At 39.0% G+C, this 14870-nt stretch overlaps 1 protein-coding gene across 1 annotated transcript in view; it reads right to left on the bottom strand.

Annotated features, from left to right (window-relative positions):
• Positions 1–14870, bottom strand: part of INSRR (insulin receptor related receptor) — a 467004-nt gene that overhangs the window by 165383 nt on the left and 286751 nt on the right. The window contains exon 11 of the mRNA XM_044079802.1: positions 4841–4882. Coding sequence (XP_043935737.1) covers positions 4841–4882 — 42 coding nt within the window. The remainder of the gene's footprint in view (positions 1–4840; positions 4883–14870) is intronic.

The following is a 14870-nucleotide window of genomic DNA, read 5'->3' as shown; positions in this document are numbered from 1 at the left end:
CGTCAGACCAATAATTGAGTACAATGCTCCCTTTTGCATGTACCTCACCAGACACCTGCAACAATTGGAGAGACCATAGAGGTTTCTCACCAAGAAATTATAGGGTAAACAAAACAAGTCTTATGTGGAAAAACTGAAAGCATTGTGTGATGTTATGAGGTAGTGCCATCTGTGCCAGGGAGAGTAGGGCAGTACATGTGTACATATTTATTTATTTATTTTCTTTACGTTTGTTGACCTGGAAAGTCTGACTATAAACAGAGCCTATTTTCAGCGGAGGGCCAGGGAGATATGCTCCAGATGCATGTCTCTGGAATTTGGCCAGAAAGAAAGTATGCATGTATATTAGGCTGCATTGTTGTAATTGATCTAAAGTGTATGTTAATCAGAGAACGCTGGAAGGGTGGAAAGTTTGAAATTGTGATACAGCTTTCAGATGCTGCCACAGATCTTAGCAAAACTCTGTGTGTGTGTATTTTACCAGACTCAGGTAACTAGAGGTGATGTCATCCTCTAACCAGCATCTGGTTTCATTGGAAATCTTACAGCAGCACTTTTGAACCTGACAGGAAAGATTTCTGCTGGATATATATCTCACACATCCACACAGACAGAGAGAGACATCATCTGGCTTTTGCTGTGGTAAGACACTCAGCACACATCAGCTTGCCCTGTTACAGTAAATAAGGAACATTAACTCTTTAGTTAATCAGGGGCATTTAATGAGAATTGCTTAGTATTGTTTTTCTACAACTGTGTGAAACTATCCAACTGTATTATTTTTTTATATCTCTGTAATTGAAACTCGGTTGTTTATTGTATTCAGTATTTTCATGTTTTATATTTTATCATCATTAAATATTTAAATACCTTTCATTATTGCTGGTCTTTTAGAGAATACTTTTAACATCTTGAGAGTACTTATGCTTGTTTTAGTGACACTGTGGCCCTGCATGAAAGCCTTGCTGCTTTGGTCACACCCTACCTTTTGAATTAGTATTGATTTTACACAGTGTAATTGTGTACCCTTTGTAAGAGCCTAAGGATAGCTGACTGGTGGCAGTTTGATTACCTCAGAGTCTGGGCAGAAAGGGGCACAGCTAACAAATCTGTGCCAGATTTTCCCAGGTGTGTATGTGTATGAAACTCAAATATCCAAGTGTGTGTGTCAGCTCCTGGGAACAGGGAGACATAGCTCCAAAGTGATCAGTGTGGAGTTTGTACGGGTCTGGAGAGAGAAAGAGAGTCCAGCCCCAGGGCTAGAGTATGCTCTCTGTGTGCTCTTAAGGGAAATTGTGCTTGGTGCAGGAGCTGCATCTGAAAATACTGTATGAATCCATCTTTGCTCTTAGTGACCGTCCCTCATCAGAATCAGTGGTGACAACTGAGTCTCTTGATCGCTGTCTCAGAGTAGGGAACCCATCACACCCTGTCACTGTATTCTGTCTCCAACGGGTTGTTAAGGCATGGCCTGTGCCTGGCTTACAGGGCAGTCTCTGACCCAGCCTTGATGGAAATGCTATACATATGCAAATCAAACTGCACAAGGGTCACTCGGTCCAGGAATCTTAACCTAGCCTCTGACATGGATAGGTCATGCTGGAGAGATAGCTATATCTCCTAGATACTGCCACTTCCCCAGAACAAGTATCCAATTCATATGTAACAGAGCCCCTCCCTGACCTCTTCAAACATAACCTAGCTCAATAGATGGATGACTGCAAATTCACTGCTGGGGTGGTGTCCGTGTCCCTCCTGGACTGAGGACGTCATTATTAACTACCATAGATGCTTATCTCTTCAAACTTCACCCACCTACCAACAACTAGGACAACTCAGGATAAATATGGCTAGGATTGTAACACCTCTAGAGCCATTACACTAGTAACCTTCTATGAGCCTATGAACCTATAAGTGCAGATATACTACAGGTTCATTTCTTTTAATTATATGCTAATCAGTTGAATGTAAGTATACAGGGATTGCTGACTGAATAGTGTTAATCCCTATCCACAATATTTGAGGTGCATAATTTTCTGTGGCATGACTCATTTGAGAAAATAAATATTTCATAAGCTACACCGCTCCTGGTTCCTAAGTTGCTTGAGAAGTTCTAACCCTCCATCCCATCTCCTATCCCCACTGCTAAGGACTGCATCATTCTTTATGGTAGAACCGACTTACCAAATGCATAAATAAGTTAATAAATATATGTTTAGCCATAAATCTCTTGGTTTATGAACTGGTTAAACAGTATTAATGTCTATAACCCCCTTGCACCCTCAGGACTGCATCCATCTCTCTATAAGGGCTCATTTGCCAAACGCATAAATAAATTCTTCCTCAGCTACAAAGCTCCTGTTTTCTTATGATGCTTACTCTATAGTGTTTGTATTGTATTTAAAATGCCTGTAGTACACTATTCTGTAATCTCACTACAAATCTGCATACTATGGTCTAATACATACATTTCTTCTCGTTGAGATATTTGTTAACTAAACTATATGTCCTTTATCCCAGTGCATTGGAATAACTACCCACTCTGTTGTTGTCCCAGTCTCAGACCACTACCAAGTATTCTGTATTTATTGCTTGCCTGGCTACTAAAATCTGTTTACTCATTTTTGTATTTTAGGTGACCTGCAAAGGACCATAAGTGAAAAGTCAAAATACAAATTACAACATTTATTTTCTATTTGCTTTGCAACATATTCATAGCCATATTTATTGTCTGAAATCTGAATCACCAAGGTTTTAAGTTTTTTTTTCTTTTTTTTTTCTTTTTGTTTAGTGAGTACAGTCAACAAACTGTCACATTTCTGTTTGTGAAGGACAATATGGAAAACCATATTGTAACTATTACTTATTCATATTTATTTCCACATTCTATGCAGCCTAAACAAATTAATGATATTTCTCAAAACTTCATACTGTAACCATATTAAGTGGGCTGTAGGGAGATGTATATAGGTTCATAGGTTTATAGGTTAGTACTAGGCTAACTGCTCTTGTGAGACATTTTAAGCCTAGCCAGTTATCCCCTGTGAGATTCAAACCCTGTATCTTGTGTTTGTAAGGCAAACACCTTAACCATTAGGCCACCCTCCCAAAAACATATGTTTTGTTTAGGGGAAAGAATAAATTATTTTCCTCACCAATGAAAAGAATTTATAAAAAAAAATAAGAAAACATAAAACTGAGGGCATAACTATAGTCATTTTTTTGTTCCAATCTTCTCCTTGAACATCAAGCCCCATCTTTTAGATCAGAGGTCTCAAACTCAAATAACCATGAGGACTGTATGAGGACTAGCACACTCAGCCAAGGGTTACAGTCTCCAAAATGAAAAGAAAGTCAGTTAGTACAGCTAGGAATAGAATGTAGTAGCTTCCCCAAACATAAAACTATGCTAATTTGAAGGTTGCTTGAGGTCTGAGGGCTGTGTGTTTTGATCCTTCTGTTAGATGTTCATTGACTTTGCAGTTCAATTCCATGGGTGAAATCCTACTGGCTTATTAACTCCTCTTGGGGTGAAATCTGAGGATCGGATCTGAACCCAACAGTTGATGATAGAATGAAAATTGGCAACATCAGATTATAACAAAATAAAAAAAGACACAAACTGTTACTATATAACCACAGTTTATTAAAAAAAGTTGAGCACTTTCATCCAAGTGACAGGACTTCTGCAGAACTGGATTAAAATCCACACACTTCTTTCTTATAACCATGTGATCAGTTTCATAGCAGAGTACCATAAAGCATCTAAAAATGGGAACTTGGACTGCTAAAATATAGCATAAAGCTTTTCTAGTGTTTTAAGGCTCAAAGCAGGTTGTTTTATGTTGCTGAATTTGTTATGCTTAAAGTAGTATTTAGCATTATTCATGTATTTGCTCAGATTATATTACATTTGTATTTGTATTTTGATAAACATTTTTAGTACATTTATCTTGCAATATTTTATGATATGATGAATTTGTGTGCATTTTTATTGTAGTCAGGTTTTTATACTTATATTTTTTGTGTATTTTTCACCTTTACATTTTTCAAGTTCCTATTTTTAGAAGCTTTATGGTACATTTTATCAGTCCAAGTTCCCATTTTTTAGACGCTTTCAGGTACTTTATTATGTAACTGATCATGTTTTTAGCTATGTAAGAAAGAAGTGTGCAGATTTTAATCTAGTTCTGAAGAAGTCCTGTCACTTGGATGAAAGCGCTCAACAGTGTTTAATAATGTATGGTTATATGGTAACATTCTGTATCTTTTTCGTATTTTATTTTACGTTTATAGTGTTTTGCAGTTTTTTTGGTTGTTATTATAACATCAGATTATATGTTTTTTTGTGTTTGGTGGTGTTGGGATTGTCTCTGATTCACTAGCAGCCTGCTATGTCTTTAGATATTGTTGGTTTGAATGATCACTCATTAATTAAACAAGGCATAATTATTCATAGTGTACCCCTCTCAGAAGGCCATGTATCTGTTGCAGCAAATGTAGATGTATGATTGTTGGTGTCCATCACAGATTCTAGTACACAGTATGAAACCCGGGCATGGATGCCCATGCTACCCCCTAAAATAAGTGAGCAGGCCTTGCCTGTCACCTCACTTCTTCCCAATCCCACTTCCTCATCCTCAAGCACTTGGGATGACTAATTGAACCTGGAATGTCTGGATCATCATCAGAGCTTTACATCACTGTTCTTGGAAGCTGGCAATTAAGTTGATATTTCCACATGTTCCTGTGCACATCAGATACCATAGATTTCATTTTCAAAAGCTTAATTGCTATGAAACTTCCATTTCAAATCTTCTATTTTAGTTGATGCACTTACCTTGGCATGTTTTTGTCTACAGAGGTTACTTTCCATGGAGTCCTAGAAAAACAGAAATGAAAATAAACTGATCAAAAGGTCTGCTGGTGGTAATACAAGGACACATTTTTTGCTGGGAGATCTGTTATAAACTGGTGATAACTAACAAGGTTTAAGAACATTATTATGTATTACACAATAAAACAAGCACATTGAAGCACTGAATGCTTGTATTAAAGCATGCTAATTTAAACAGGTAAATGTTGTCAAAACTATGTGAGATGTTAAACAACAATATTATTTTTCAGCACTGAAGTGCTAAACACTGCCAGTTAGATGAGCAATGCTATGTATGGACGTATAAATATATATATATATCTACATATATATATATATATATATATATATATATATATATATATATATATATATATATATATATATATATGTGTGTGTATGGGTCACCTTCATTTCACCTATAGATCATTTGCCCATCTCAAAACTTCGAATGTTATAACAACGAACTCAAAACCTCAAATAGTGACAACATCGAAGACTGTGAACAGTGATTTTTTTTCCCTGGGAAAAAAAATCGCTGTTCCAGCACAAAACACAAAACACAAAACACACAAACACTACAAACTGTTTCTAATGTGGGGGGCGAAGCCCCCACACCCCCTACTTAAGTATACCAACTCCGAGATCACACCACAGTGGAGGAAATAGCAAAGCTGCGAAAACGGCCCTTCAAATTCTTTCCCTGGGAAACATCCCTTCGATGTTGTCAGTCTTCGAGGTTATGGGTTCGATGTTACAACATTCGAAGTTTTGAGACTTCAGTGTTATAATATAGACCCATGGGTTCATGTCAAACCAACGGCATGTTACAATAACGAAAGTCACTACATCGAAACAAAACCATCGACAGTTCAAAACATCGACAGTACATTTATACGAAAGTACAGTGCTAACATGGGTCCTGCAAGGGGGAAGTAGTATGGGTACAGTATCATATCATATCCTTTACTTCCCCCTTGCAGGACCCATGTTAGCACTGTACTTTCGTATAAATGTACTATTGATGTTTTGAACTGTCGATGGTTTCGTTTCGATGTAGTGACTTTCGTTATTGTAACATGTCGTTGGTTTGACATGAACCCAGACCCATATATATATATATATATATATATATATATATATATATATATATATATATATATATATATCTTGGAAGAGTATTATATTAATAGAAGAACAGGTTTTGCATTAAAATGCAAATCTGAACAATAAGAGGTATGACACTCTAACATCTGGCATTTTACAATTTATGAGGACAGGCCAAAAACATGATAAAAAGCATGAATGTTATGCACATATTCAAGGCAGCTGAAAGCTAGCAGTGCTCCACTAAAACAACAGTTAGTGCTGTGGGATTGTGGCAAGACTACCCTAATGGGAGATGTGGCAATAAAAATGCAGTACATTAACAGTATGTGCTAATAACAACACTGCCTAGTGGTGGAAAGTTGATGTTTCAAACAAACTGAAGCTGTTCAACATTGTATCTGATATCGTCCTTTTCATTCATTCCTCAACTGATGAGGTACAGATGCTAGACTTGGATCTGACTTGGCTGCTTCTACCAGATCCAACAACTCTCAAGGTCCTCCCTTTATCCATAAAGGCCTACCAGCCTAACATACCTCAGATCTCATTTGCCTCCATTTAGTTTCAGATGCAGATCATACTGTCCTCGAGTTTTGGAGTTTCGTTTAGCCTGTTTTTTAAGAGTTTTCTCTCAGATTTCAGGAATTATATTTTCCAGTTCTCCTCCTTTTAGTTTCCATTTCTTTTAGCTACATTTTTTTTTTAGATACCTACTTAAAGTACAATTTCACATACTAGTTTGAGTACTTCTGTCTATTATTGCTGGTTGTTTCTTTCTAACTTCTTCTCCCTTTTTCAGTCACAGAAAAGGCTTTTCTGTCTTTAGTGTTTTAGGTGTTTTTCTGCTAGCCTCAAATAGTTGTGTTCATCATACAACATACCAGACAAGCCAACAGGGTTTAAAAATTGCGTTACCTGTCAGCATAAGCTTCCCAACCCAGATGCCCACAGGGAATACATGTATAGTTTAGGCCCTGTTCACTTGGATGCAGATTGTTCAATCTGCTTTGGATTTAACTCCAAAGCCTTAACTGATTGGTGGAATAAATTAGTTTTGAGAAGCCTTCTTCCTTCCTCCTCTACTTCTTCAATTGCTTGGACTAAAAACCCTATCAAAACATCTGACAACCATAAGTCAGATTCACCTTCCAGGGAAAAGGAGTTCTGTAAGAGGCTTCTTCATTGGAGCCCCTTTCTAAAATGCATAAGAAGTCAGATCCAACTGTTTCAAAACAGATCTCCTCAGACCTGTACTCCTCTGCTCCTATCAGATCTAGCTTCTTCATGGCTTACCTCTCCTTTCCTGAAGGGATCTCCATGTAGACACTTCAGACATCCATCCATCACATCTGTTAGATCTTCCAGAAGCTTATCAGAAGCCAATGTGGATAGGATGATGAGGAAATTTATCAGAGAGCAGATCCAGATGGGGTATTCCCAGCTCGGCCTCCCAATCATCATCAGCCTTCCTTTGTCCACCCCCCCCCCCTTGGTATCTTCTTCTCCTTTTCAACCCCACTGTTTGGGGCCCTGAGATCCTAGATCTCTGGGGGTCTATTCATCAGATCTGAAGACAGTATGTTGTTTGACACTGATGGTTTCCCTGAGTCAACCAAGTCCATGCCTTTCAGAGCTGGAAGCCTTTCAGAGCTGAAGCATTGACACTGGGTTCAGGGATTGCAGTCAACTCCAAAGCTTTCAGAGCCATCTTTTTCCCTTGGAGCTTTAGTACTGAACAGCTCAGGCCTCACTCTGTCCTTAGGTGGAGTGCTGGTGGGATTGCAGGAGCCAATGGTTTGAGAAAGCCCAGCTCCTTTGCCATCAACGTCTGTGTTCCCTAGGGGTTCTGCCTTTGAGGAGTGGATAGGGCTTTCTCTTTGTCCTGTCAAGGGATGTCCCTGCCCTCCTCAGATCAGACAATGTTGCCTCATCCATTTCTTTGCTCTGAGCCTCATCCATCCATTCCACTGGGACAGCCAGACCAACTTAGTCTCCAGTCAGTTTACCAGGACATCATCATCTCTTCTGATACTTTGGCAGAACAGCCCACTGAAGAAGTCCCTTGGAAGAGTTCATGTAAGGTGAGACAGCTAGATTCCCCCCAGGAATCTCTCTCACAGAGGACACCAGTTTTGATGAGGGGGTCTCCAAAATCTCCACCTGAAGAAGTCTCTTTTGGTGACATCCTAGCGCTCCTGAAACAAAACGATAGCTGGTCCTCCAACACCCCTTTCCTAGAGGAATTGGTGTTACTGGAGGCTTTTGGGTCTGTCCTGTCTACTTCTAGGATGACCCCCCTGGTCAATGCTCACTGAGCATGGAAGAAGTCAAACACTTTAGAGACAATTCCAAAAAAATCAGACAAGATTTTAAACCCCCCAGGACCAGGCACACTGGAGCAAGAGAGTCCTAGTTGATGTCATGGTTGTGACAGTAGGATAAAAAGTGGTAGAAGAGAGTTCCTCTCTCCATCCCCTTAACAGAGAGTCCAAGACCTTACCTAGATTTGGAAAGCATGTGTATGCTTCAGTGACCATTGCCCTCAGGTTGCTAAACTATCTTGCACATTTTACAAGGTTACAGAGAGATCTGAACAAACAGCTTGCTAAATCTCATTATGTGTTCATGCCTGCCGAGGATGAACATAGAACTTCCTCACTACTGGCCACCCTGCAGTCTATTTCAAATGCATTCATTATGTTGATCTCCTATGCAGTGGAAGGTACCTCACAGGTGGCGGGTTCAGGCATAGCCATCAGGAGCATATACCAAAAAACAAAAAAGGCAGAAACACAGCAAAAAACTGTTTGAATTGAGAAGGTTGAATGAGTTAGAAAGTAAGCTCATTCTCAATTATGGAATATTGTTTCTTAGGGGTCTCAATCTTGAGGTAAATATATGAAATTTTATTAAAATTATTATTTTTCATATTTATAAATTTATTAATGTTTGAATTAATGACACTTGTATTGTCATGCTTATTTAGTCTATTATAAAGGATATATTTCATAAAAACGTTTAGTAAAATAGTTCATTAATCAATTTTGGATAGTTTGTATTTAAAATTAGTTATTTAAAATGTTTAGGATAGCTGTGTTTAATAAAATGTGTATGTAGTATTTTAAAAATGTGTATGCAGCATTTTAAACAAGATGTAATTTTTCAATTAGTATTTAATTGGATTAATTGGGGTTTGAACCTATGTACATAAAGATGGTTGTTTGTAATTGTATATTGTCTGTTGAAGGCGAATGGCCAAGGTACCAGTGTGTTAAAGTAAAGAAAATTCAAACAGTTTTTGCTGTGTTTCTGCCTTTTTTGTTTTTTTTTTTTTTGGTATAACCATCAGGAGACCTGCCTGGATGTGACAATGTGATTTTGTAGAGACCTTTAAGTCTTCATTCATAAATGTGGCTTTTGATGGATCTTCCCTTGAGGGCTCTAAGGTAAAGGAAAAGCTCTCTATATTTGAACAAGAAGGAAATATTGTGTCTACTATGATTGTACATTTTTCAACCCCTCAAAGACCTTTCTCAAGGAATCAGCGAGGAGGTAGAAAAATGTGGTTTAGAAAATCTCAGGGTCCTTTCCAAGATTCACATGGAGAGAGATCCCCAGAGGCAGAGGGGGAACTAAAATGGAAGGTGCCACACTCATGACAGAGATGACCCTCAGAACCAAGGCTTCAGGGATTCCTTCCCGGATAAACCCTATCAGCATTTCTGAAAGGAGACCTGGCTGTTCCCCTTTGGAGGCAGTCGGGGACGTTTGCTTCTGCACCAAAGAGTCTGGCTATCTATAACAAAAGATTCTTGGGTGCAGAGACAATCATATCCAGAGGTTATACTATACCATTTTCCCTACCCCCCCCCCCCCACCAATGTGAAAAAAATCCCTGATGTTCCACCCATTCACAGGGAAGCAGTAACTCTAGAAATAAAAAATCTGCTAGAAAAAACAAGTCATCTAAGAGGTTCCTCCAGACCATAGAAGATCCGAAACATACTCAAGATTCTTCTTGGTGTCAAAATAGACAAGAGACTTGAAACCAATTCTGGATCTCAGCAAATTAAATCAATTTGTACATATTCTATGTTTTGGATGGTCACGGTTCAGTCCATTTTGCTTCTGCTGTAAAAGGATGATTAGATGTGCTTGATAGATCTTCAGGATGCATACTATCACATCAAAATGAACTTCCAGCTAGGAGCCTTCATGACTAGTTCAGAACATTTCCATTTGGTCTCACCAGAGCACCTAGTGTGTTCAACAAATGCATGGCAGTTGTAGCAGCTCACTTGAGACAGCTAGAATTCCGAGTGTTTACATATTTAGATTATTGACTCTTAACTGCCCCATCCAGGCATCGACTTCTACAGGCAAGTGACTACTTGCTCCAGCTGTACATTCATCTGGGAATCACGGTCAGCTACAACAAATCTTAACTCACACCTATGCAAAGTCTGGAGTTCATAGGTGCTCATCAGGATACAGTTAGTCAGATAGCTTCTCTCCCCTCTTCTTAAATACAGACACAGAGGTACGAAGTCAAGAAAATGATTCAAAGTTCTTCTCTTCTGGCTTGATTAGTCTTACAAGCCCTAGGATCCATGACAGTGACTATTACCTTTGTTCCTCTGGCCAGATTTCACATGCAAATTCTTCAATGGACTCTTTCAGTCCAGTGGTCCATTCTTCAACATCCATTAACAGCTCCTATTAAGATCACACAAGTGTGCAAAAGATAACTTCTTTTGTAGATTCATTCAGACAAGGTCTCTGAAGGATGTCCATTTGTTCTTCCCCTGCCCACAGCCACAGTGACAACAAATGCTTCTCAGTCGGGAGTGGGGAGCACTACTTGGGATGGACAGTCCAAGGTATGTGGTACCCAAATTTTTGCAGAAAGCATTCTGGTTGAAGAGCACAATTAGCCTTGTTGCACCCTTCTGGCCTTGCCATATTTGGTTCCCCTTCCTTTGGCTCACCTCCTGCATCCATCCTGGATACCAGATCCCACTCTAGACCTCCTGTCTCTCCTCATGGCTATGACTCATCCAGACTTAGACTCAAACTAACTGCATGGTTTCTTCGATTCCATTGATTACTAGACAGCCCAGGATCTGCTCCCCAGTCTGTCATATCTTAATTTTCTTCTCTAAAAGCTTCTACTAGAAATATTTACAAGAGTAAATGGAAAATATTAGTTTTCTGGGACCCTAGCAAGGATCTGGTTCCTTTTTCAGCACTGCTGCTGGATTCAGGCACCTAGGCAGCACAACATTTCCCTGTGGTACATTTGACTGGGGACACATGGCTGAAGTGACAGTTAAATGCAGAGAAATATGACTGTTTGCAAATTCCCTGTGGGCAAAGAGAATAATGTGTTGCCATGCCCATAACTTCAAGAACCAAAGTCACAGGGGGAAAACAATGTCCATGGTCCCCAAGGGAACATGAGACAGCAGGCGATATGGCAGGCATCAGCAGCAGGCTGGCCAGAGGGTATGTCAGTGACAGTGCTAATGCAGTGCACAATGGGCAGTACCTTTATAATCGGTGTGTGTGGACCATTACCCCCTTTACATTCTCTAGGGGACATTACCTGAAATGCATACTGGAGCATAAATGTGACTACAGTAGCCTGCAGGATTTCCTCCATGCTGCAGCACTCTTCTGCGTGTTCGACATAAGTATGTACTCTACACTGAGCACAACACTCATTACTTCTTTTGCCTCCATGGATTTGGTTATTAAAGCTGTGAGCATGGTAGTATATGCTTCTCTTTGCCCACAGGGAATTTGCAAACAGTCATATTTCTCTGCAGCTGACTGTCACTTCAGCCATGTGTCCCCACTCAGATATTCTTGAGGTTTCAGCTTTAATTTTCAGTGAAGAGACTAACATTTCAACTATTAAAGTTCAATAGGCTGCTATTTCTAACTTTCACCAGGGAAAAATAGTTCTACCTCAGCCTCTTTCAAACTATGTATGCCTTTCTAAATGGAGCCTTTTTCCTTAGACCCCCATTGAAGGATCCCACTCTTCCTTGGAATTTAACTATCATGCTTCAGGCCTTGACACAAGCTTCTTTTGAATCTTCATCCAAAGCAGAACTTAAATTATGTCTTGGAAAACCATGATATGCTGAATGTATTTCCTTTGTTTATGGTAAATAAAGTTTATCCCTGCCCAAGCCTTCTAGAGCTCATTTCATGAGGTCTATGGCAGTTTCTTCAGCCTTTTGGTCAAGAGCTGTCACATCAACAACTCCAGGTGCAATTTTCTAAACCTCCATGCCTGTTGTTTTCACAAAGACAGGCTGTCCTTGCAAAGAAACCCATATTTCTTGCCTAAGGGAGATTCTGAGTCCAACATAAACCAGGTCAATACTCTACCAGTTTTCTTTCCTAACTTTGCCAGTAAGGGAGAGTATATGCTCCACCTTTTGAATGTAGATAGGCAACTTCAATTTTACGTTCACAGAAACAAAGACTTCAGGAAAGCTGACCAGTTGTTTGTTTCCTTTTCACCTAACAGATAAGGCAAACCAGTTTCCAAAGTTACACTGACCAAATGATATGCTGAATGTATTTCCTTTGTTTATGGTAAATAAAGTTTATCCCTGCCCAAGCCTTCTAGAGCTCATTTCATGAGGTCTATGGCAGTTTCTTCAGCCTTTTGGTCAAGAGCTTCCTTAGATGATATTTGTGCAGCTGCAGCTTGGAATAAATCTCACACCTTTATTGCACATTACAAATCAGAGTTGATTTCCATGAACAGGATGGCCTTTTTCTCTGCAGTACTCTGGAATATGCTTTTTTTACTTTCTCCAAGTCTTTTGGGTTTCTAATACCATGATAGGAAAGGACCCCCATTCCTAACTCAAGGTATGACTAAAATTCATGAACTTAGTATTGTTTCAATCTTTGATGTTAGCCAGAAGTGCTCTTCGCAGCACCCGCAATGTGACCAGTATTGACTCCTTCTGCAGTACTCCAAAATATCCTTCCATGAGGGTCTCCCAAGTTTACAGTAGATGAGGACTCTGTCCCATCAGTTGATGAATGTATGAAAAGGACAACCTTGGATAAAAAAAGCTGTGTACTCACCAAAACAATCCATCTGTGTTGTCCAGTTTCATTATTCTTCAACTTCCCTCCCACTTACCCCCTTCTTTTGTACAGGAACCTCTATTCCTTGTTTGAGCTCCAGCTTCCTTTTTAGGTTCTATCTTGTTAATTTCTGTAATAGGTTGTCCCTTTATATGTAGGAGCAGCAAAGTTGATCTGAGGTATGTTAGGTTGCTGGGAAATTATGGGTAAAGGGATGAGCTTTAGAGTTCTTGGATCTGATGATCTTAGTAGACGTGGCTGAGTCACATCCGAGTTTCTGATCCAAACTTCATCAGTTGAGGAGCAATGAAAATGGACAGCACAGATGGAACATTATGGTGAGTACATACGTTTTTTTTTTTTTTTTCCGAATGGTAATCACACTCTAATGGACTTTCATGGATACTAACCTGTCATGCCAGAACCCAAATCAGGAAAACTGACATGACTTGGGTTACTTGTAAATTTATCTGCATCTGTGTGAAAGGTCATCAGCACAGCATAACCTATCATCCAGAAAGGCTAATAACATTCTAGCAGTTTCATCATGTTATGTATTTCTTTGTTAAATGGAGTGGTGCTCTGATTGATTTCACCATGGAGCTCTGGATATCAAGATGCTGAGGAACTAGTATGCATAAAACTACTGTCCAAAACAGAAAAGAGTTAAAAATTAAATTACAAGTGCCTTTTGCGGGGGATAAGTCTCCCTGTACCCATATGTGGCTGGCAAGCGCCCACTCCACCTAGAACTTATATATACCAACTCCATAGTCACATCAACTTGGAAAAGGTAGACATCTCCTAAAATAAAGGATAAAGGAATCTCTGCAGGTGCACACTGAGAAATCACACCTGCATTGGTTTTCTGTGGAAAACAATGATTGTCATTGTATTCCTCAGCATCTTGTGCTTTGGACCACTACCACTAGACTCGTCTACGGATAATTTGTAGATGGTTAGGCCAAATGTCAGATGAACAAATAAAGACAAAATAACTTGAATCTATATTCATTGACATTAGTATTATCATACAATGTGTTAGTAATTAGTACAAAAGTAGAGACAATAACTGACACAGTTATATAAACAGTTAATAACACATTCAGGAGTAAAGCAAAAAGCCTTCAGAAATGGTAAAATAAGCACAAAGCAAGCAGAGAAGACAATATTGATTTAATCCAACCTAATGGTATAAGAGAGCTAAAGGAACTTTGCACTTTTTAAATGACAGTACACATACATGTATATCATGGACTGTATATCATCCATTTTGTTTTGTTTTGTTATGTTGAAACTTGTACCTTGAAAGAATGCTTCACTAGTTTGATTTTGAGTAATGTGTAATTTATAATCTGCTGTGGCAAGCTGTTCTACACTGTAGAGAAACCAAGTGCCTCCTGCACAATAACTGGCCTAAGATAGACATTTTCTGTTTTAGGACCCCTTTATTGTGAGATCTTGGAGGACAGTGTAAAGGCAAGATGCCTAGCTTGTGAGGTAATATATGGCAGCCCTCCTGATATAGAATATGAAACATAAGATGGCCCAGGAATAAGATGGTTCCAGCTGCAACTGGAGGTCAGTTATTTGTTTGTAATTAAATGCTGTAATGCTTATAAGATAAATCTATATGTAGTAAATCACTGGTCTCAACATTGCACCTAAATGAAAGTTCAGAATTGAGCCATTGCTCTCAATTTTCCATCATCTCTGGAGTACTACCTCTTATAATGTGGAACAAATTGTCAAAATGTGAAACACTAAC

The sequence above is a fragment of the Protopterus annectens genome, chromosome 8.part0, assembly GCF_019279795.1.
Source record: "Protopterus annectens isolate FY-2018-M chromosome 8.part0, PAN1.0, whole genome shotgun sequence".
Classification (NCBI taxonomy): Eukaryota; Metazoa; Chordata; order Ceratodontiformes; family Protopteridae; genus Protopterus; species Protopterus annectens.
The sequence above is the reverse complement of the archived record's forward strand: the minus strand, read 5'-3'. Positions and strand labels throughout refer to the sequence as shown.